This window comes from Cydia strobilella, chromosome 1 (genome assembly GCF_947568885.1).
Source record: "Cydia strobilella chromosome 1, ilCydStro3.1, whole genome shotgun sequence".
Lineage (NCBI taxonomy): Eukaryota > Metazoa > Arthropoda > Insecta > Lepidoptera > Tortricidae > Cydia > Cydia strobilella.
The window spans coordinates 1225484-1247717 of NC_086041.1; the positions used below are offsets into that span (position 1 = coordinate 1225484).

Consider the following 22234-nt stretch of genomic DNA (forward strand, 5'->3'; position numbering starts at 1 on the left):
ACTTTTAGATCTATTGAAAATATTTCTTTATAATATTAGAAAAGTGCCCCAGTCTCCTCTAATTTACGTTTTTATCCACCAATTGTGCACCTTCGGTTTAATGTTACGATCTTAAATAACTTGCAAAATCCATTTCATGACGTAAATACGCCATTCAGAATAATAATGGCACAAAATAAGTTTATATTTAAAATAAACTGGTAATAATACCCGTACTATCTCGTGGCACAATATTCACGGTACATATATAATTTTAACCTTTTACTGTGCAGTTGTTCCAAAATAGGTTAAACTCGGAACTGTTAACAGTTTCTTAGCTTTTTTTTATTTGGAACACTGAACAGTGAAGGGTTTTAAGGCATGCTGTTCACACCGTTGCAAATTTAAATTCGTCTTGTATATGATATATGTAAATAATTTTATACCGAAGTTTGCATTTTAAAGGGACCATTGAAACCACGTATTAAACATAAAAGCACACTAGTGTAGACATACCTTTATAAGAGTACGGGCCCCAAGTCAAATCTAAATTAAGTTAAACAGATCTGTTAAAAAATTAACTAAATATTAAAAATAATCAGTCATTGAAAGCTTCAGATTGTTGAAATATCGTCTGTGCCATCTGAAAGTTTCAATAATATTTTATATCTGACGTTTACATTGATACTACATAATACTAAAACATAGCTGGCTTTTCCATACCAACGGTCTAGCTAAATTCTAGAAAGTTCATTGAACAAAGTTGAATATTCACGTTACCTTTCTTTTAAACCATCTCACGAGTTTAAAGGATCTTAATTAAGATGTCATTCTAATATTGACAAGTGATACAAGAATTTTTAACAGAAAATTAAATTGTCTAAAAACTTACAAGACATCTTCGCTAGATCATCCAAACTCACAGGGTCAAAATCCAATCCAAAAATCCAACTATAGTTGTAATTTGGTATTTACTTGAAACTAGCTTTTGCCGTTGGTTGTGGAGTTACATTCCCCCTTCCCTTTGAAGCCTGTGTCGGCCGCATGAACCCTGATGTCCTATTGACTGACTTTAATGGAGGCCTGGAGGTTCCCACCGAGCTGCCGCTCGATGAAGATCGCGATGCCGGCATTCTGACCACTGGTTTAGGGACTACTTTTGGAGCAGGCTTCACTGGCGCTGGAGCTCTTTTAACAGTGGCTACGGATGCTGAACTGTTCAGAGAACTCCTTGAACTACGCAAGGACGCACGAGAAGTTGACCTTTCCACTCTTAAAGAGCTCTGTCTTTTCTGAACAGTTCGTTTCGGGTCAATCGGTGTTCGCGGAGGCGTTCTTAACTCTTTGGTTGTGATTTTCTTTGGAGCTATCGGGGATTTAGATTTAAGAGGGACAGGGGAATCACATTCTACGTTGCACCCTGATGATGCACCTTGGGAAGCGCTTTCGGAATTCAAACTCTGAGTTTCTTCAAAACCTTCATCGTTTAATTCATGTTCTGACTTGACTTTGGGGATCCTTGGGGATGTGGTTCTTTCTGCCGGTATTTTGTCGTTCTTGGCAGTCATTGATTTCCTGTAAGCGCTCCTGGACCACACGCCTGTAGGTGTCTCCGTTGGTGACTTCAGTTCTCTAATAGCTTTCTGGACATCCTCTTGATTAATGGACGTCTGTCGCCGCATCCTCGAGTAAGGATGCTTAGTTTCTTTGGTCGGTGCGGGTTTCTCCGTGCTTTGGTTTTTAAGTCTGTCCTGCCAACGCTTAAGTCTATTCTCTTTCTCGTCTTTATTGGTTTCTACAGGCTTTGTTACTTCTGGGGTCTCTACAGTGTATGAGGCTTGAATATCTAGTTTCGAAGGTCTGATCACCTGAGTTTCCGCTACCAGTTCCGTCGGGCTGTCAGGTTTCTTCTCGTCTTCTGGAGAACTGGAGTCTGTATTCCTCTTGTATCTCCTTGTTCTACGTGCAGCGGAAAATCGATCAAATTGTCCGTCCCCTAAAATCTCTTGACAAAGATCTCTCATCTCGACTGTTTTGTCATTGTTTTTAGCGAGTGACGGTTGGAATTTCCTACAAGGCTCTCTTTCTGGAGGAGGGTTGAACATCTTCCGTTGGACAGGTGGTGTTTCGATGTTTTCTGAGTCGATCTCGACCCTGTCCTTCACGTCTTTGTGGCTGGTGATCTTGATGTCAGGCAACTTTCGCTTCTCCTCGGTGATAGAGACGAGTGGTTGTTCTATCTGCTGTCGGGACCGCTGTCGTCTCAGGCGGCGCATCTCTTCGTTTTCTTCTGTCTTCCTCCACGGTACCCTGTTGTCTTTTGTTTGAGGTTGTACGTCTGAAAGAAACAAGTTTGAAAATTAGCTAGTATGTGCGTGTTATGACAAGTGTCTTGTGGAATTTAGAGAGAGGGCAATAAAGAGTACTCTCTCCAGGCAGGTGTTGTGCTTAGGGACCGAAGTCAGAAGGGAGTTTGTTAAGAGTTGATTTATTACAACTGACATACGGAACTCCGTGAGGTTGCGCTCTTTATATAGGAAGTGCTATATTAACGCCGTCTGTCTTGCCATCGACGCCATCTTGTGGCACGAAGATGACAGTTACAGAAGAGATGCCACCACAGTCTTACTCAGCAGTTTTGTATCTTAATTCAGAATCAGAAGTGGTCCTCTTTAAACCGAACATTGTCCAGAATTCTGTGTATGTACCTTCAACAGCTTCGATGGCCTTAACAACATCGCTGTCGGGCAACACGGCGGGGCGCCAGTCGGCGCGCCCCTCCGGCAGAGGGTCGAGGGTCGTGCTTCGTTCGCTCTCTGTAACATAAGACAAACAATTTAAGGAAAACCAAATTTCTAAAAGGGGATTTAGGGATCTGTCATCTTTTAAATAGGTATACCAATACCACACAGTATAAGGAAACTTTACTAAGGAAGGGAAACTGAAAATAAATGACTGGAAAAGGTCTCGTTTTTCTCCCCACGTGTTCGTGCTATTTTCAACCTAGCAGCTGTATAAATAAGGTCTATATTACCGGAGTCGTTTTCCAAGGACCGCCGGTTCGCTTGCACTCGCCGAGCTCTCTCTCGCAGCTCGGCGTCACGTTTCTCTTCTTGGCTGTTCGCGCGCAGCCATGATTCGATTTTTTGCCGCCATTCCCTGAAAAAAGAAAACGGTAATCCAGTTTTCTCAGCTCCTGCCTGCAATTCTTAGATTAAGATTGGCAAATTTTAGGCGTAGCGTATTGCTACAATTAGAATACATGGTTCTCACGCATATAAAATTGGAATAATGACCATGACTACTGGAAAATACTTAAAGGACTCCCCAAAAGATAAAACGACGAACTGGTGAAACTTGTCTAAGGATAATTTACGATGTTTTGGCTGTTAAATGAACTAGTGTTGCATTATAGCATAGAGTAACTTATACTAGAGCGGTACTGTCATAGTAAATTGTGTAACCCCAGTAAATTCACTGCCATCTGTCGACACACTTGAAAACTAAAAATAAATATTTATAAAAATACGATAAAATGTATTTAAATATGGATAAATGATTTTTTTTATTTGCATTAATTATTTTTATGATTTTGACCCATGTTCTTTCACTGATATGCGTTAAAATTATAAATAACAAACGAAACCGTCAACGCCCTCTATACGAGTGTAGGCCAAAACTAGTGGCGCCCTCTGATCGAGAATCAAATTTTCGTGATTTTCGAGGCACGTTTTTTCCTTAGACTGTATCCATCTATTGCGGAGTTATATCTATCTTTGATTATAGTTACTTGGGTTTGGCGGGGCCGGGCGGCTCCTCGGGCGGCGCGGGGGTGGGCGCGGGGGTGGGGGAGGGCGGCGCGCGGGGGGAGGCGGGCCGCTCGCGCTCGGGGATCTCCAGGCGGGCGCGTACTGTGCCGCGGCGGGACCACGAACGATCTGAAAGGTTTTGCCGTGAGATTACAGTTATTATACTAATTAAAAGATAGAGTAGTTTGATGCTAAAAAACATGATCCATCATCATCTTTCTCGCATTTCACGGCTCATGGGCAAACAAATAAGTTCATTAGAGGTAAATCATATAAAAATAAAAGATGTCAGTCAACATTATTAACAACTTGAAAAATAAGACGACCGTATAAACCCATATTTTTGAAGCATTCCGCTCTTTTAAGTCTTTAGCTGCCGGCAAATACTGTCTAACGAACTCCAATCGATAGAGTCGCGATGACTCAGTGGTCGTACTTATACTTATCACTTTCCCGCTTCGCTCTCTGAGGTGAGAAATGTCGTAGATGATATCATATTTCTGAGTCCGGCTGATTTAAAGTTACATCCATAGATAATAGCAAATCTTACCAAGACTGCCCCAAGCACTGCGTTCTCTAAGATCGTTGGCCGCTGGAGAGGAATGTCGGAGGAACTCCAACAGACCCTCCTCATCGTCTCCCGGACTCGCGCGGCTGCGACGACGAAGGCTACCGGTTGGGGTAACATCTGAAAAGGAAAAATCATGATGGAGTTACTTTGATTCTTTACTTCAATGTTTACCCCAGGCAAAACCACGTAAATCTAACAATAGCATAAACCATATTATTATTGTCAAAACTTGGGGTATATAAAATTGATTGACCCGAGGGACACGGCAAGGTCCCTACTCCCGTTTTGCAGGGCGAACTATATGGTCTTTGGCTTTCCCATTTCATTTCCACAGATTGGAAAGGCTCGCCAACGATCATTTGGAGACCCACGCATACACATCTAAGCTAACAAAACTATTGAACGATAAAGTAAAAGTATGTCGTCAAAATGTTATTATTACCTGGAGACGGTGAAGGATCATGAGGCCTCCTCAGAGACCTTCTTCCCAATCCGTTGCGAATGTCTATGAGCAGAGATTCCATGAGATTCTCGCACTCCGACACCGGGGTGCTGCATACGCTGCCACCTGTAATGAAGACGAATTTTCGAGGACTTGTATCAGACGTTTTCGAATATCAGTACCCCTCTAATATCTTCCGCATGAAGATTATATTTTTTTGCTAAAATCAAGGTCGCTCAGTGCCACCGTAGTTAAGTCATTCTTATATACATGACTTTTACAAATTCAATCTTGCTTTATGTAATTACTATCATTAGGCTATTTGGTTTTGCCATTACCAAACTAAAATGGAGTTGGGCGGGACATATGTTGCTAGGCAGAGTGATGGCAGGTGGACTAAAATGTTAACGGATTGGTGACCGCTTTCGAATGAAAGAAGCCCCTGGCGTCCGTTGGCTCGTTGGGTGGACGACATCCGGAAGATTGCGGGTCACTTCTGGATGAGATTAGCTCAGGACGGGACAAGTGGCGTACTGGAAAAGAGGCCTATGCTCAGCAGTGGGCGATAAAGGGCTGATATGATGATGATCATGATCATTAGGCAGGTACTTAGGTATTAATACCTATACCCTCCTCTTGGCCCCAGTTCCCTCAGCATAATAGGATTCAAGGCGTATGTCTAGCACCGCAAACCATGGCGCACCTGCTGGACTGCCCCGCGTGCCCGCACTCCTGCTCTGAATCTGACCTGAGAGAGCCACGGTCCGGGCTGTCAGACCCGCTGCTTCCTGGACTCGACTGTTTAGGGGAACCTCGGCACGAGAGAAGAAAAAGGCGTATGTCTTGTGAGCTCATGCCCTTAAACTTACCAGTTCTTATCCTGGAAGCAGCTGCATCCCTCGCTCGTCTCCTGGCAGCAGCCTGTTCTTCATTCGCTCGTCGCCGCTCGTTTTCACTCACTGCTGATCTGAACTTGGTGCAGAAGGTCACGAAGATCTGGAATAGTATAATGTTAGAGTACCCAGGAACAATGAGATGATCAAGTAAGCTATGTTTTTAATGGTTAACCGTTTTTTTGCATACGGGCTGCTGGTTTTTGGCAATCTATTAAGAATCGAATGGGGATTCTAACAATAAAAGGTTGCAAAATGCCAAAATACCTTTAGAAAAACATACCTTGAAGCATTCCTCAAGCTTAAAGGAAACGGGATCCTCGCAGAAGAACTCTGCAAGCTGTTTCCGAATGCTTTCCACTTCTTCCATATCCTTCTTTAGAGCTGAAACCTCACGCTCCGCAACCTAGAATAATGAATCATAATCATAAGTATAAGATAGTTTCCTAAATCGCATATACTCTGGCATAGGTGATACTTTATCATCAGTAGAAGACGTAATTTGTCCTGCAAAGGCCGTGCATTTGACAATGCCGTTTTTAGTACTACGGGCACCAGTAGTAGGTAGTAGTGTATGGCAGTAACCTTGTTGTTTTTTAATACACGTAGACAGCCTGTTGCTTGCAACTCCAGGCCCCAGGGGTGTCACAAACCTGTAGTCTTGAGAAACTGTTGACCCCTGCTACTTCTAAAATGCTTCTCCATTCAATTATAAAACGCCATGATCGGTTTTAGTACTAACCTGCAAGAAATCTCCCATCTGCTCCCTGATGTCTTGCTGATTGGTCATCTGTATTTCCTTCCTCAGCACCTTCAGGCGAGCGTTTTGATATTTTTGTGATGTTGTTCAACGCCAACTTTAACATTTAACATTTACGATAATCATAACTTTTACTACTCACCTGTAAGAAATCTCCCATCTGTTCCCTTATGTCCTGCTGATTATTCATCTGTATTTCTTTCTTCAGAACCACCACACGGTTGTCCAGCGTTTTAATCTCGTTGTGAAGTTGTTCCACGCTGGCTTTAGCTGCCTCTTCTAGTACGCGGGTGTCGTCGGCGAAGTGGGTCAGCTCTTTGTTCTTTCGCTCTGCTTGCTGTGAATAGTTAACATTTATATGGTAAAGTAGAGGCCTATGTGAGCTCGCCTTAGGTAGTTATATAACTTTTTACAGGTAAGTAATAATAAGCTGTAACATGAATCTACGTAGTACTTATTAAACTCAAATATACAATAAATCTAGAATCAAATGACGCACGCGAACGCGGATGCGTTCGCCATAAGAAAGGTTTAAAGAGCAAATATCTAAAGTTATAGTCTTATAGTGAATGAAAAAATAATGATTTTGAGGTGTGCAATAAAGAGTATTTAATTTCTTAAAGAATAAAATTAAATAACCCGGGTATGTCCTTAAACTACGTCCAAAAGAGAGGTATGGGCACTGTGAATGACATCTCGCTTTGTGTGGTAGGGCACAGGACAGCGGATGTCATTCCAGATCTAGAGCAGAGCCCAACTGGGGAGGTACCTCCACCTTACAGAAAACCGCAGCCAAATAACACTAGACCCTACTAATAGTGTTGTGTTCCTGCCGGTGAGTAAGGTTGCCAGAGCTCGAGGGAGAGGAGTGTTAGGGTCGGCAACGCGCATGTAAGTCCTCTGGAGTTGCAGGCGTACATAGGCTATGGAGACTGCTTAACATCAGGCGGGCCGTATGCTTGTTTGCCACCGACGTAGTATTAAAAAAAAAAAAAGTATAAGGTATGTTTACCAGAGCGACATAATGCATGAGATTCATCCCAGGTTTATTGGCCCTGATGTCCGGCAGTTTCTGTAGGGAAGACAGCTTCACGCCCGCGGCTCCGCCTGCGTATCCACCAGCGTTCAGGAAGTTTCCAGCGATCAGAGTTATGTATAACACCTCCTGTAATTGATAAACAGAGTAATGAAGAAAATGACATAAAAATATATTTATCTTATCTTATCTTATGGTTTTCGGGGGCCCTTGCGGATACAGTTCGACCCATAGGGATCATTTGTGCAGTTACCCCTTAGGAAAGATCCGTCCGCTACTCAAGAGCTTTTCCCACCATCTCCATATGCTGGATGATGGAGCTAATGGGTAGCATTAGGAATTCCTTTGGTTCCAGATAGCTTGTTCCAAAGTCCTTCATTCTTTGTCTGGCGAGGGTGACGTAAAGTTATATTTACCTGCAAAGCTCTTGAAGACATAAGATCATCTCCAGCTACTAGAATAGCATTGATGGCGCTCTCAAGGTAGCCTGCCGTCGACGCCCACTCTTCTTTTAGCAACATGCACTCTATGCGCAGTTTGTAACTGAAACAGAGACAGACATTTAGTGCCAGCTGCACCATCCGCACTTGACAGACTGATCAACGTCACTCGGCGCGCCGCGGCGGTTTACTATGAAACTTTCCTTACAATATAATTTTGCGGACTCTTTAACGATGACAAACAGTTTGGTGCAGCCGAACCTTAGAGTCAGCTACAATAGCTGTAAATTGACATCAGACCTTGTGTCACAATTTGAGCTCTTATTATAGAAAAAAAGTTTGAGAATATCCTCACTTCGGTAGCTGTATGAGTTGCATAAGGAACTTCTCAGCATTCCCAAGCTTAGTCACATCTCCGGTGAACGCCTTCAGCATCTCGCACTCATCAATTTCCGGCAGGATCTTGAGCAGGCCCCGCAGCTTCTCCGTGCCGATATCGTCGTGAGAACCTTCGCGGATCAGCTGGATTATGTCTTCGTTAGAGCTGAAAATACGTGTTTTGTTTATGGAGCTGGTTTTTAGCGAAATGTATTACAGTCAAAGTGATAACCTCTCGGCTAAGGCTGATGGAAATAATCGCCTTTATTTGGTTCTCGTCAAATAAATAACACATTTTTTAATAAAATGTGGCTTGTATGTGTGTTGTGTGTGGGATGAACACAAGGGACGATAAACATGATTAGGATGCGTTTCTCGAAGATCGAAGAAGCACCTATACGAAGATATCTTTGGAATGCAAGATCATAATGTTATCTCACGCAGATAGGCTTTAAGTTTTATGTTCGTGACTAAAACTTCTAAATGTGGATATCTGTCCACTTCAATAATTTACTGTCTTTCAATTAAATTATTGTTTACCTTCGGAACTGCTTCAAGAAGATGTTCACGTTCAAACTCCTTTTTCCATCCAGAAGAGTGATCTCAGATGACTCCTTCCTAGGTTTCCGCTCTCCTGAGGTGTCGCAAATAGGACTGCGGCCCAAACGAGGGGAGGAGCCTGCGGATCCGGTAGGCTGAATCTGAAAATCACGAACAAAGAATAATAGTACACCTCATAAAATAGTAATAGGGATAGGAACAAAATAATACACGAAGCTCTTCCCTAAATACTTCCACAACGTCATTCGTACTCCAATCATCGTTATATCTTTGAGCTCCATAATCAAGACTCAGGTCTTTCTGAGCTTCATAATCGAGCTTAATTTCTGATTATATAATCGAGTTTTCATTTAGGTACTTGTAGTCAGAAATTTTCTCTGTAAGCTCATAAAACACAAAAAAATACTCTTGATATTGAAGAAGGGTTTGGGTATTACCTGCTGACAGAAAAGTCCTTCAATTTCGCCCCAATCCAGTTCTGTCTTCGGGGTATGTTTGTGACTCGATGCCACCAATGACCAGATATTATTCTGACCAATTACCTGTAAGAAGCAATCTTTTAGTTACTTTAAAACTTGTTTAAATGAATGAACGAGTGTAAGAATTTCAGGTACTGGTTTTGTATTGCGAGAATCGGGAATTCTCTGTTTTTACAAAAACCAGTACCTGGAGCATACCCTACGGAACCAGTGGTTAAATTGGCAGTGGTTGGCATACAAATTAATCCTTCATCATTGTCTTTCAAAATTCCTTTGAGATATTATAATTAATTTTTAAAGGACTTCCATGTTTTCCAGACAAATCAAAATTAAATTTGTTTTGTATTGGTAACTTTTGGTTTGTAGCTGAAAGGTTTTAAATAGCATTTATCTATGTTAGCTTTTACACATATTATATTGACTAAAAAGAAAACTATCTTACGTGTATTATCTATGGGTGTATATTATTTCTGGTACAGTCGCCATCAGATATATCGGAGCGGCCAAGGTGCTCACAATATCTGAACACGCACTCTAATGCCTTGACAATAGAGGCGTGTTCAGATATTTGTGAGCACCTTGGACGCTCCGATATATCTGATGGCGACTGTACTTACTTTATTATTAGGTATCTTATTCCAATTGATTGTCTTCATCTTGGTCTTCGGAATGGGTGTTTCCTGCTGTGGCAGCTTCACGTCGATGACCGGCGCCGGCGGTATAGGGGAGGGGGCTGATAGGTTAGGGGGCGCGGGGGGCGGGGGCGGACCGCAGGGGGGAGGTGGGATGCAGGGAGGTGGGGGGATCATTGGTGGCGGTGGTGGGGCTGAAAATAAAAATGACAGAGATAAAGAAAACAGGAACGTTGGTCACGCATAATAAACGTTATGTGCTAATAAGTTACGCTGCACGTCATTGATAATAAAAATATGACGCAACATAAGAAAAAAAACTATCGAAAATGTGTAATTTTCTAATTTCATGAAGGAAATCATAATATGGATAATTTACCAGCAAAAGGCATTGGTGCCGGTGGAGGAGGCGGCGGCGACAGCGCCCTCTGTAGACTCTGTTTTCTGCCCGCGTTAGAAACGTCTCGGTGCTGGCACGTGCAGCCCATCTTGGCCTGTGAAGAAGAATGAAGAATAATATGAAGAAAGGGTTTAAAAAAATACAAGCGGGTTTTTAAAAAAGCTGAAAATATACTCGATGTTGCTATAGATAGACGTTCAATAGAAATGTGTAAGTACAGGAGTTAAGAAACCCTGGGGCACGATGAACACTATAACGTATTCCGGATATCTTAGGCTCTCAAAGCTAGTCAAACTAAACTATTCTAATAGCTCCGTAGCCACGCGATGTTCCAAAAAGAAGGTAAAAGTACAGCTCCAGCTTTTAAGTCTGCATTTATTTTTAAAACCTTCCAGCTGTACTGTAGCTACAAGGCCAAGCTACAAGGAATCATCGCTCTTTCTATCTCCTTACAGCCGTAGCCAGAAGATCACCGCGAATCTATATCAACTTAGTTTCAGCCAAGAAATAAATGTGTCATTAAGGCCTCTGCAGACCCATTAAATTAGGAGGGTAATGTATCTTAAGTTTAATTTCACAGCTTGTAAACTAACCTGCACGCTAGGTGCTCTGAGCAGTTTCGCAGCATCTTCCCTAGATTCCAGCAGTGTAGCGCGATGGACTAGAGTCTCTGCTGTGTCCCACACTATATCGCTGACTGGCTCCTTTGGGTCGATCTTCAGGAGGTGCTGCAGAATGCTCAGGAAGGGGATCTCTTGAGGAGTGTCGGCCACCTGTAACAATACTTAGTGTCTTAGCAACTTTAAAAGTCACAATACTTTTGATCGTATCTGATAAAAAGAAGTTCCCGGCTTATAGCCATCACCATTACATCTCGTGTGATTTTAAATAAAGTTGATAGACCGACAGAAAGACCAATCAGCCTTTTAAGCGAACTGCTCAGCTGCAGGTATTGTCCATCAATTGGCATAAAGTGTGATGAAAGCCAGAAGTTGTAGATCATATCCACCGGCCCCAGCTCTATCCAAACTCACCATTCTAGGACTTTAATGTCCCAACGGCCATCCTTTTTTCGGGCCAGCCCATAGCTCGAGTGAGCTACACCTGTTACTTTAGGTGCGACCCTACAAATATAAATATTACTAACAACATTTGCCCAAAATGGCACAATAAATAACTAGGTTGGAATAAAACCTAAACTATTCAAGACTAATTTAAGCAATCTTCATATCTATATGATGCTGACGGCTTCATGTTTGAGATATACCTGTTTAAGGATAGCGTAGAAGACATCCAGATGCGAGTTGAGATTGATGCCTCCAGGTCCTTGAGCCTCATCACTCTCCCGTTGTTCTTCAAACACGTCCAGTTGGACGCCCAGGTCCGGATGACTGGCCGCTTCATGTCTGAAGACAATACGAATAATTATAATTAAAACGAAGTCATCATCATTATCATGTCAGCCAGAAGTACCTTGCTGGAAACAGCCGAACTTAGGCATAGCGCATAGCCCAATCTATCGGTTGGTCGGGCGCTACCTACCATCATCCATCGACTCCCTACATTGTCAAGATTCAACTTATTTGGTGCCGCAACCAATTATAGTGATCTCGAACGAGGATTTAAGCCTGCAACTTATTGGTATACCTATCCGCCCAGTCGCTCTAACCCAGTGAGCTATTGATAAATAATAGTACTACCGTACAGAAAGGAAACTTCCTACGAAACCGAAGTTTGACCGCGGTTCAGGGTCCTTTCTAATATATGGCACTATCCCTTTCGGCTATTGGCTTGTCAAAATTCAAGTCATTATCTTATCTGTGGTCGTGCACGCAAAGGGACGTCAAGTTGTGCTGTGCCAACCCTAATGCTCGGAGCAATGCTGAGCCGAACGGAGCCGTTATGCCCGAAGCGAGGAGATTCGCAACCCTGCTAATATTATAATAGCCACAGCCAGCCATCATTATTAAATATATGGTGTACATCACAACAGATGACCATGTATCGATCGAATGTCAAGTCACCGTAATTAATTGATGCAATGTTACAAAATCGACGGATCATGTAATCGATCATTGCCGATCGTTTTATCAGTAGGCGTGGTAACTTAGGACCATTCTTATTTTTAGTTTCACTTTGTTTCGTTATTGGAAGCTATGGAATAGAGTAATGATGCATGCTCATTTAGTATACTTATAAGAATGTACCTATTCGAAATGCTTTTTTAATTTATCATATCTACATAAATACGTGTATACTAAAACGAAACCTTGGATAATTAAGTACATATTGGCCGAGGCCAATATGCCAAATTCTTAAATCGTGTAATGTTTATTTTATTTTATTTTATTTATTTGGAGATCCAACAGCTGTGACATTAACATAAAAATTATAGTTGATACAGGAAGCCAATTATAGGAACTCACAGGTAGTGACATGATACAAACTAATGACTTATGATTAAACTATTATGTTAAATTCGGCCGATCAAAAACCAAACCGACTCTAAGCTATTTTTATTGTTTTTTAATACTACTTAATTATTTAGATAAAATAATGCTTCATTAAGGAGCGTGAGACGAAAAAGGTTTTGCTAGAAAAATATGTGACGTCCACACCAAACGATCGGGTAAAACCAGATCCTTTACACGGTATCTACTGATACCAATACCATTAAATTACATCATATCGCATCTTGCATCTTATCAGATTGGCAATGTAATATCACAGAATAACTAATAGTACTACCGTACAGAAAATTCACTCCTTCACAAAAGCCAGATTTAGGTACAAAATTATACCTACACTCGTCGCCTGCAAGCATAATTGAAACTTATAACCGCGCACGAACCGTGAATCTTCTTTGCGCGCCGCAGTTTTATGACCGAGCTGCGAGTGTCGGCACGGGGTTGTCACTTGACAAGTTTTGGTACCTACACCTACTGATTTATTATTTTTAAGATAAATATGTAGGAATTACAAATGTTGATTCTGTAAACATAAAATTTTTAGCCGGAGATAGTATGTCTGATTCTCACGGAATTAGGTATGCCACAGAAGTTTTATTTCTTTGAAAATATGTCGGTCAATATAGTCCGGAATTAAAAAAAATTGTTTTTTCTTCTTCCTTGTTCTTGTTTATTCAGACATCCGTAAACAGAACATTATCTTTTATACAGATTAGATCGCGATTTAGGTTTCGAAGCCATTGCGTATTTTCAATTTTGCGCGAGCGGCAGCCCACTGCCATACACCTGCCCGGGCGGTGCGCCGGCCAAATATACCTAAACTGCGCAGTGACACCCCCCTGGTAATATATAATTATCAATTTTATTAATTTGATTAACGCGAGTCAAATTATCTAATTCGAAGATTAGGTCAATGGAATGGCACATGAGTTGACTAACAAATGTTTAGGTAGCCAGGGGTCGTAGCACGGTACGCTTATCACACGCTTATCACCATGCCTGTCACGTTCTAACAAGTATGTGAGTGCGAAAGTGACGGACTTAGTGATAGGGGAACCATGCTGCGCGGGCTGGAATAATCGAATATGGAAAAAACAGTGATCCTGGGCTTTCAAATCAAATCTTACAACGATAAAGCTTTATTTTCTTATTAGAGTTTTGAATGATTCACGGTTAGTTTCACTAGACTTATATTGACCGGGATATAGACCGTGATTACCTTTTGTATTATTTATGAGTTCCCGATATTTCGACGCAGTTACATGCATCATGTTCACGGTCATTATAATTAGGTAATCACGGTCTATATCCCGGTCAATATAAGCAAAGATAGATATAACTCCGTAATAGATGGATACAGTCTAAGGAAAAAACGTGCCTCGAAAATCAAGAAAATTTGATTCTCGATCAGAGGGCGCCACTAGTTTTGGCCTACACTCGTATAGAGGGCGTTGAAGGTTTCGTTTGTTATTTATAATTTTAACGCATATCAGTGAAAGAACATGGGTCAAAATCATAAAAATAATTAATGCAAATAAAAAAAATCATTTATCCATATTTAAATACATTTTATCGTATTTTTATAAATATTTATTTTTAGTTTTAAAGTGTGTCGACAGATGGCAGTGAATTTACTGGGGTTACAAAATTTACTATGACAGTACCGCTCTAGTATAAGTTACTCTATGATATAAGTTTATTATCTTATGATTTTTGATCGCAATTTTTCAATATTTTTACTGTTAGTGTTAGATCGCTTCCGTTCGCTGTAGGTTGCAGTGTTGTGATCATTGCATAGCAATAATAGGTAAATACATTATTTCTAGATAACATATTGCTAGTAAACTGTGGTGAAGTAAAGAAAAAAGATAAATTTTCTGAAATTTAAATAGCCACAAAACCAACAACAAATGGTAACAATATTACAGTACCGATATCGTGACAATGGCATTTGAAAAACAGCAGTTTATCTAACCCTGTTGAAAGTTGTTGCTAGTTTAAAAATTGTCCCTACATTCGTCCACCTTCAATTGAAACTATTTTATAATTCGTAAACCTGCTCACTTTGTGGTGTTTTTAAAACCAGCAAAAATATTAGGAAGCCATTAAGAGAACTGTTTTAATTTCACGGGCCAACTTAATTTAAATCGGCTGACCAAATTCGGACAAGTCACAAGGCTGATGGCGATAATAAACATGATATTATACGGATCCAGAATAAAAAGATAAATACTAAAAGCAACACTTAGGAGTATATAGGTAACTTACCAATAATGGACCTTGTGTTATAGCATTAAGGTTCATATTCAGTTAACAGGGTACACGATGATATGTTTGGACGAATTTGGATGTGCCAATGAACTGATTTGCATACTCGTTCGGTAGATTTGAATTTAACGGCTGCGAGAACTCTTTGTGTATTTGCATTAAGAGTGGCGACATCTTATATTTTATTTATTGTATTGAAAATACAAAACAAACTAAGTAAAGAAAGCAATTACATACAAGTAAAGCAAGTAAAATATTCAAATTAAATTGATTATATATATAAGAAGTTGAGTTCAAATCAAATATAGGCCCTAAATACACGTACTAACCTGTTTGCATCACATTTGACATAGCAATTAAATCTCTTTTGGGTTGCCCCGTGGGAGCAGGGCCTTAGACTCTCTGATAGAGAAAGATAGTCTTATTGCGATTCCTATAAGAGGAAAGAGAAAATAGTGCCATGCTTTGTCTTTATCACCGACCGGGCATTTTTTCATGGTCGGGTTATGGCATCATAGCAAGGAGGCGATGGCGAAATACCGAAATTTATAAGATTGAAAGACAAAAAGGATTATGCTGCCATACATGAAACTGTCAATACGTGAATGTCTTTCTCTTACCCCTACTTGTACTACTATGTCTATGGTTATGGGAGCATTAAAATTAAGAGTAGGTAACAAAATTTTCTCGTGTACCTATTCTAGCCTGTCTTCTCTGAAGAGTATTTCTTTGCATGTTGGAAACGTCTTCTCAACGCGTATAGAAAACGCTTGTGCTACTAACTTGACATTCTTCTTCTTCTTCTTCTTGTCCTTTTCCCATTATTTGGGGTCGGCTCTCCTAGTTATATTTCGCCAGGCTTCTCGGTCCTGGGTCATCTCAGGCGGGATTTGGGCTTCTTCCATATCCCTCTTCACTTTTGCCAGCCATGACAGTCGGGGTCTTCCTCGTCGCAATTGTGTGGGGAACATATCCATTATCCAGCACCTTGCGTGTTCGGGTTCTCGGCGCATGACGTGCCCAAACCATCGAAGTCTCCCTTCGGTTATTTTTTTTACTTACTTGACATTGACCATGGTATTATGTTATGCCATACCTAATCGCTACCACATAATTAAACTACATTGACAGACATTCGTCATCAATTCCCACAGAATCAATCAAACAACGCATCATTCGTCATAGAAGATATCGCATGATCTGTCTCATTTTTTGTCCTCTTGTTTGTCGCAGATTCTTATTGGTATTAGATACGCGTCATTGAGCGGATTGTAATGTGATCTAGTAAAAAGCGTAATAAAGTTGTAGTTTAGACAAAGTTAAGACAGAGTTAAGGAAAACAAAGTAGTCCATCTCTGACCCTTTTAGGGTTCCGTACCCAAAAGGTAAAACGGGACCCTATTACTAAGACTCCGCTGTCCGTCTGTCCGTCTGTCTGTCTGTCCCCAGGCTGTATCTCATCAACCAAGACAGTTGACATTTTAACAGATAATGTAGTGTAGACAACCTTAGTTAAGACAGATTCGAGTTAAGGAAAACAAAGTAGTCCATCTCCGACCTTTTTTTGACCTACGCTCAAACAGTGCTAACATTTAGAAAAAATCTTGCTATATAAATATTTTTTATCTATTTTTACTTTAGTTATTTAGCTTTCATGCCAAAGAATTTATTATAATCCCAACCCTAGACACGTTATTATATATATTTAATAAGTTTATGCTACGCTTGGCTTATTTTATTATTCGAAACGTTCAGCCTAAACTCATTGCTTTCAAACTGTCTAATCTAATTTTTATTTTTTTATTTTCACTTTAATTGAAGCTTAGTCGACTAAACACTGTAATGTAACATAAAAATATGTGTCTTTCCATGACAAAAAGTTCCGTATGGTGCTAACTTTGCAAGTGCATAAGGTATCTTTTGATATGGAAAACCGAATATTTTTTTCCTAAATTAACACATAAGTGGACAAATGGCTACCTACGAGTACGTAACTTTAAGCCCGCTTCTCAAATTACAATATTTCATTGCATATGGAGTATGTACGAGCAAGGTAACACACGTAATGGGTCCAACTATTTACAATAGGCTACCTGAGACAGTCACTCCAGCTCCTTCATTGATTAGTTTTAAGTCGAAACTAAAAAGTTGGCTTCTCGAGCACACGTTCTATAATTATGACAAATTTTTAATGTTTAGTTAATTATTTTATTTTATTAACCCATTTACAGTTAATAAATAAATTGTATCCTAATTTGACCTGTTATATTAGAAATATAATAAATAATATGAGTATGAGTATGAATATGGACAATCCACATGCTTTGTTTGGAGTTGAATTACTCCTTCTACTACGACAAGACAGCTAAGCTAGATTCATACATAAATGAGGCATTTTCTATGACCTTATTGTCGATGGCGCTTACGCCGCACTGCAGCGTCGCGCGGCATTGTATTTATATCGGAGCATCGTTAAATACGGGCGTAAGCGCCATCGACAATAAGGTCCCTTTTTATAGAAAATACCACAAATATAAGGTTAAGACGACCTTGTATTTATTGTAATGGTGTGATTGTTTACCTCAGGTTGTTGAGTGTGGGCAGCAGTCCCAAGCCTGCAAGAGATCAAAATTATATTGTAAATTGGATGGCAATTTTGTGACCAAAACGGTGTAATGATAGGCGTATGATTATGATAAACGGCGCATTTATACAGGAACAGATTAAGAAAAAGAATGGGTGGAACGAAAACATAACACGGACACCGTCAGATTTTTTTACATCTCAGACCACGAATGAAAATTAGTATCAGAAGCTTAATTAGATGCATAAGTTTGTTTGGTCTTACAATTTTCGGTCGTTGTCACTAAGGCTGTCTTGTAGTCTGTGGTGCTGGCATTCTTCAGGTCCTTAACTACCAAAGGAGAGGAACGCCAACTTACCAATGAATCCATTGCGCACGCGACTCCTCTCTGGCAATCTTGGAGCGCTGATGATGAGACAGTTGACAAATGCCACTAAGACTGTCTTGTAGTCGGTAGTGCTGGCATTCTTCAGGTCCTTAACTACCAAAGGAGAGGAACGCCAACTTACCAATGAATTCATTGCGCACGCGACTCCTCTCTGGCAATCTTGGTGCACTGATGATAAGACAGTTAACAAATGCCACTAAGACTGTCTTGTAGTCGGTAGTGCTGGCATTCTTCAGGTCCTTAACTACCAAAGGAGAGGAACGCCAACTTACCAATGAGTTCATTGCGCACGCGGCTCCTCTCTGGCAATCTTGGTGCACTGATGATAAGACAGTTAACAAATGCCACTAAGACTGTCTTGTAGTATGTGGTGCTGGCATTCTTCAGGTCCTTAACTACCAAAGGAGAGGAACGCCAACTTACCAATGAATTCATTGCGCACGCGACTCCTCTCTGGCAATCTTGGAGCGCTGATGATGAGACAGTTGACAAATGCCACTAAAGCTGTCTTGTAGTCTGTGGTGCTGGCATTTTTCAGTTCTTCCACAACAACGCTGAGACGGTAGCGTTCGTTCTTTAAGGTCTGAAAGAAAAAAATGATGTCGACGAGTGAAATCGAAAACTCCACTCATATGACAAACTATGTCTATAACCACGAATGAATAGGTTCATGCTGTAGGCAGCATGACTTCGAAATCTTCCAATTAACATTATGCGTGCCAAGATCAAATTTTGTGTCCTAAGGTCCTATACCACACTTTGTCTGATCAACTCGCAAATTTCTCTTCGAACGAAGTTAAGGAATTTTTTTCAACTTTAGGAATTTGAAGGTAAATGTTATAATAATAATCTAAAATAAATATTTTTTCTCCATCAAGTGAAGTTTTCGCTGGAGTTATTCTAAGCAGGAGAAGTTACTTTTGTTTTCACTTCCGTTATTGTCAGCTCAGATCCTAGTGGCTTTATATATTTAGAGCGTTTGAAAAATCCGTACACACTTCGTGGAGAGCCTCTCGCCGAGAATCTTGGCAATAAACCTATCTTATCGGAGAAGGGCGAGACGAGAAGAATGTACATACTCGTTCCCGGACTATCTCAAGGTCTCTCGATGAATGTGTACAAATGCCGTACCTTATATCGGTCGAGAGTGTCAACCGCCCTGGCGTAGCCGTCAGCATTGTACACACACAGGGCCGACAGCAGCTCGAACACCTGGACAAAAGAAAAACAACATTAATACTGATTAGACCAAGGTGCAAGACGTCGGATACGTCATTACTAAACTTAAATGGAGCTGGTGATGGCAGGTGGGCCAAAATGTTAACGGAATGGTGGCCGCTTTCAGACGAAAGGAGTGCCTGGCGTCCATTGGCTCGTTGGGTGGACGACATTCGGAAGACTGCGGGTCACTTCTGGGTGAGATTGGCTCAGGACCGGGATTAATGGCGTACTCGAAGAGAGGCCTATGCTCAGCAGTGGGCGATAAAAGGCTGATATGATGATGATGATGAATATACTGATTAGGTAATATATGATCGGTATCATAAATATTCAACCTGCTGCATGGAATCAACATAAATAATCTTGCTACGCCGTTTTGACAAATTATATCTGGTTTTCTGTTTTGATGAAGTCTAAACGCAGTAATCATGCAGACAGACTTTTTTTTCCCAAAGAAGTTTTCTTATATGCCATACAAAATACTAAGAAAGTCTGCAGAGATTTTGACAGCACACGCAGTGCCGGTGTTATTTATACGTCATAATATATATATATCTCTATCTCACTTCAACTATTAGACTCACCTGTTTCTTAACAGGCGCGGCCGGCGACGTGAGCGCCGCCGCGAGCTTGCTGGCGTACTCTGCACGCTCGACGATGTAGTCTAGGCCCACTCGGCTCTCCATGCCTCTGGCTTTGTTCCTACTCATTCTGCTTCTTACTATATCTATCTCACTTCAACTACTAGACTCACCTGTTCCTTAACAGGCGCGGCCGGCGACGTGAGCGCCGCTGCGAGCTTGCTGGCGTACTCTGCACGCTCGACGATGTACTCTAGGCCCACTCGGCTCTCCATGCCTCTGGCTTCGTTCCTACTCATGCTGCTTCTTACTATATCTATCTCACTTCAACCACTAGACTCACCTGTTCCTTAACAGGCGCGGCCGGCGACGTAAGCGCCGCCGCGAGCTTGCTGGCGTACTCTGCATGCTCGACGATGTAGTCTAGGCCCACTCGGCTCTCCATGCCTCTGGCTTCGTTCCTACTCATTCTGCTTCTTACTATATCTATCTCACTTCAACTACTAGACTCACCTGTTCCTTAACAGGCGCGGCCGGCGACGTGAGCGCCGCCGCGAGCTTGCTGGCGTACTCTGCATGCTCGACGATGTAGTCTAGGCCCACTCGGCTCTCCATGCCTCTGGCTTCGTTCCTACTCATTCTGCTTCTTACTATATCTATCTCACTTCAACTACTAGACTCACCTGTTTCTTAACAGGCGCGGCCGGCGACGTGAGCGCCGCCGCGAGCTTGCTGGCGTACTCTGCATGCTCGACGATGTAGTCTAGGCCCACTCGGCTCTCCATGCCTCTGGCTTCGTTCCTAGACTCTTCTGCTTCTTACTATATCTATCTCACTTCAACTACTAGCTGCTTCTTACTATATCTATCTCACTTCAACTACTAGACTCACCTGTTTCTTAACAGGCGCGGCCGGCGACGTGAGCGCCGCCGCGAGCTTGCTGGCGTACTCTACATGCTCGACGATATAGTATAAGCCCACTCGGCTCTCCATGCCTCTGGCTTCGTTCCTACTCATTCTGCTTCTTACTATATCTATCTCACTTCAACTACTAGACTCACCTGTTTCTTAACAGGCGCGGCCGGCGACGTGAGCGCCGCCGCGAGCTTGCTGGCGTACTCTGCATGCTCGACGATGTAGTCTAGGCCCACTCGGCTCTCCATGCCTCTGGCTTCGTTCCTACTCATTCTGCTTCTTACTATATCTATCTCACTTCAACTACTAGACTCACCTGTTTCTTAACAGGCGCGGCCGGCGACGTGAGCGCCGCCGCGAGCTTGCTGGCGTACTCTGCATGCTCGACGATGTAGTCTAGGCCCACTCGGCTCTCCATGCCGACTCTGCAACAAAGAAAATACATGTTAAGGTATATTGCATGGTGGAGTCACACACATGACAATGTCGTGAAAACTGCCACACAACGCTTAACAGCTGCAACAAAGAGCTATTGATGATATTTTCCAATTGTTTACTGTATCGCGTATTTAACTTCAGGTTGTAAACAGGGTTTTTTCATTGGTTGGTGTAGTAGATATTGATATAGTAAAGGTAAATCAAGCCAACAAAAAAAAATCGAAGGGTTCCGTACCATTATGCAAAAAACGGCAAAAATCACGTTTGTTAAATAAATATTAATTTAAAATATTTATTTTATTCTGTCTATAGTATTTGTTGTTATAGCGGCAACAGAAATACATCATCTGTAAAAATGTCAACTGTCTAGCTATCACGGTTCATGAGATACAGCCTTGTGACAGACGGACAGACAGACAGAAGTCTTAGTAATAGGGTCCCGGTTTTACCCTTTGGGTACGGAACCCTAAAATAAAAAGATTACTTACGATAAATGGAGATCATTATCTTCGTAAATTTTGAAGTCGGTAATAAATAAGATAGATAGATAGATAAACCATTTATTCGTTTGCCACAATACACACATATTAAAACAGAAGAAACACAGGAGATACAAAAAAGCAACATTAAGATAAAAAACAAAACTTAAAAGAAATAAACCGTAGAATTGCTGTGTGCGTTGCAGCAAAACAAAAGGGTTCTGGCTCAGTTATTACACTCCGCTCTTTCGAGCGAAGCACTGGTAATTCTGCTAGAACCCAGGTCACTAACAGACTATCAATGTAGAAATTATAATGTTATAATAGTAATGAATAATTGGCCTATTTCTAATAAAATTGCCATTATAATGTATGAATAGAATAGATGTGTCGTAGGGATGTATAGGTGTGGTGAGTGTTGGTGCGTATGTGTAGTATTAACAAATACAGCTGTAGTGAACGTCCTACAGACTACATCTGGTAATCTGTAACTAAGTACCCGTACGGAATAC

General features: G+C 41.3%; 1 protein-coding gene across 2 annotated transcripts; it reads right to left on the minus strand.

Moving 5' to 3' along the window:
* Positions 1-425: 425 nt before the first annotated feature.
* Positions 426-20675, minus strand: LOC134747298 (inverted formin-2). 2 transcript variants are annotated; one of them, XM_063682014.1, is made up of 23 exons: positions 20574-20675; positions 19220-19300; positions 18512-18671; positions 17698-17731; positions 11648-11786; positions 10974-11153; positions 10360-10474; positions 9966-10174; positions 9307-9411; positions 8849-9009; positions 8286-8474; positions 7907-8033; positions 7467-7619; positions 6666-6791; positions 6437-6505; positions 5978-6100; positions 5671-5797; positions 4802-4927; positions 4339-4476; positions 3770-3917; positions 3014-3138; positions 2688-2795; positions 426-2317 (listed from the first exon to the last, which is right to left on the minus strand). In XM_063682014.1, exons 1-23 carry the CDS (start codon positions 20673-20675, stop codon positions 951-953), a joined length of 4212 nt encoding a protein of 1403 aa, XP_063538084.1. In that variant the 3' UTR covers positions 426-950. The 2 variants fall into 2 exon arrangements, with proteins under 2 accessions (XP_063538084.1, XP_063538026.1); XM_063681956.1 differs by lacking the exon at positions 6437-6505 and having other exon boundaries at positions 6597-6791.
* Positions 20676-22234: the final 1559 nt, after the last annotated feature.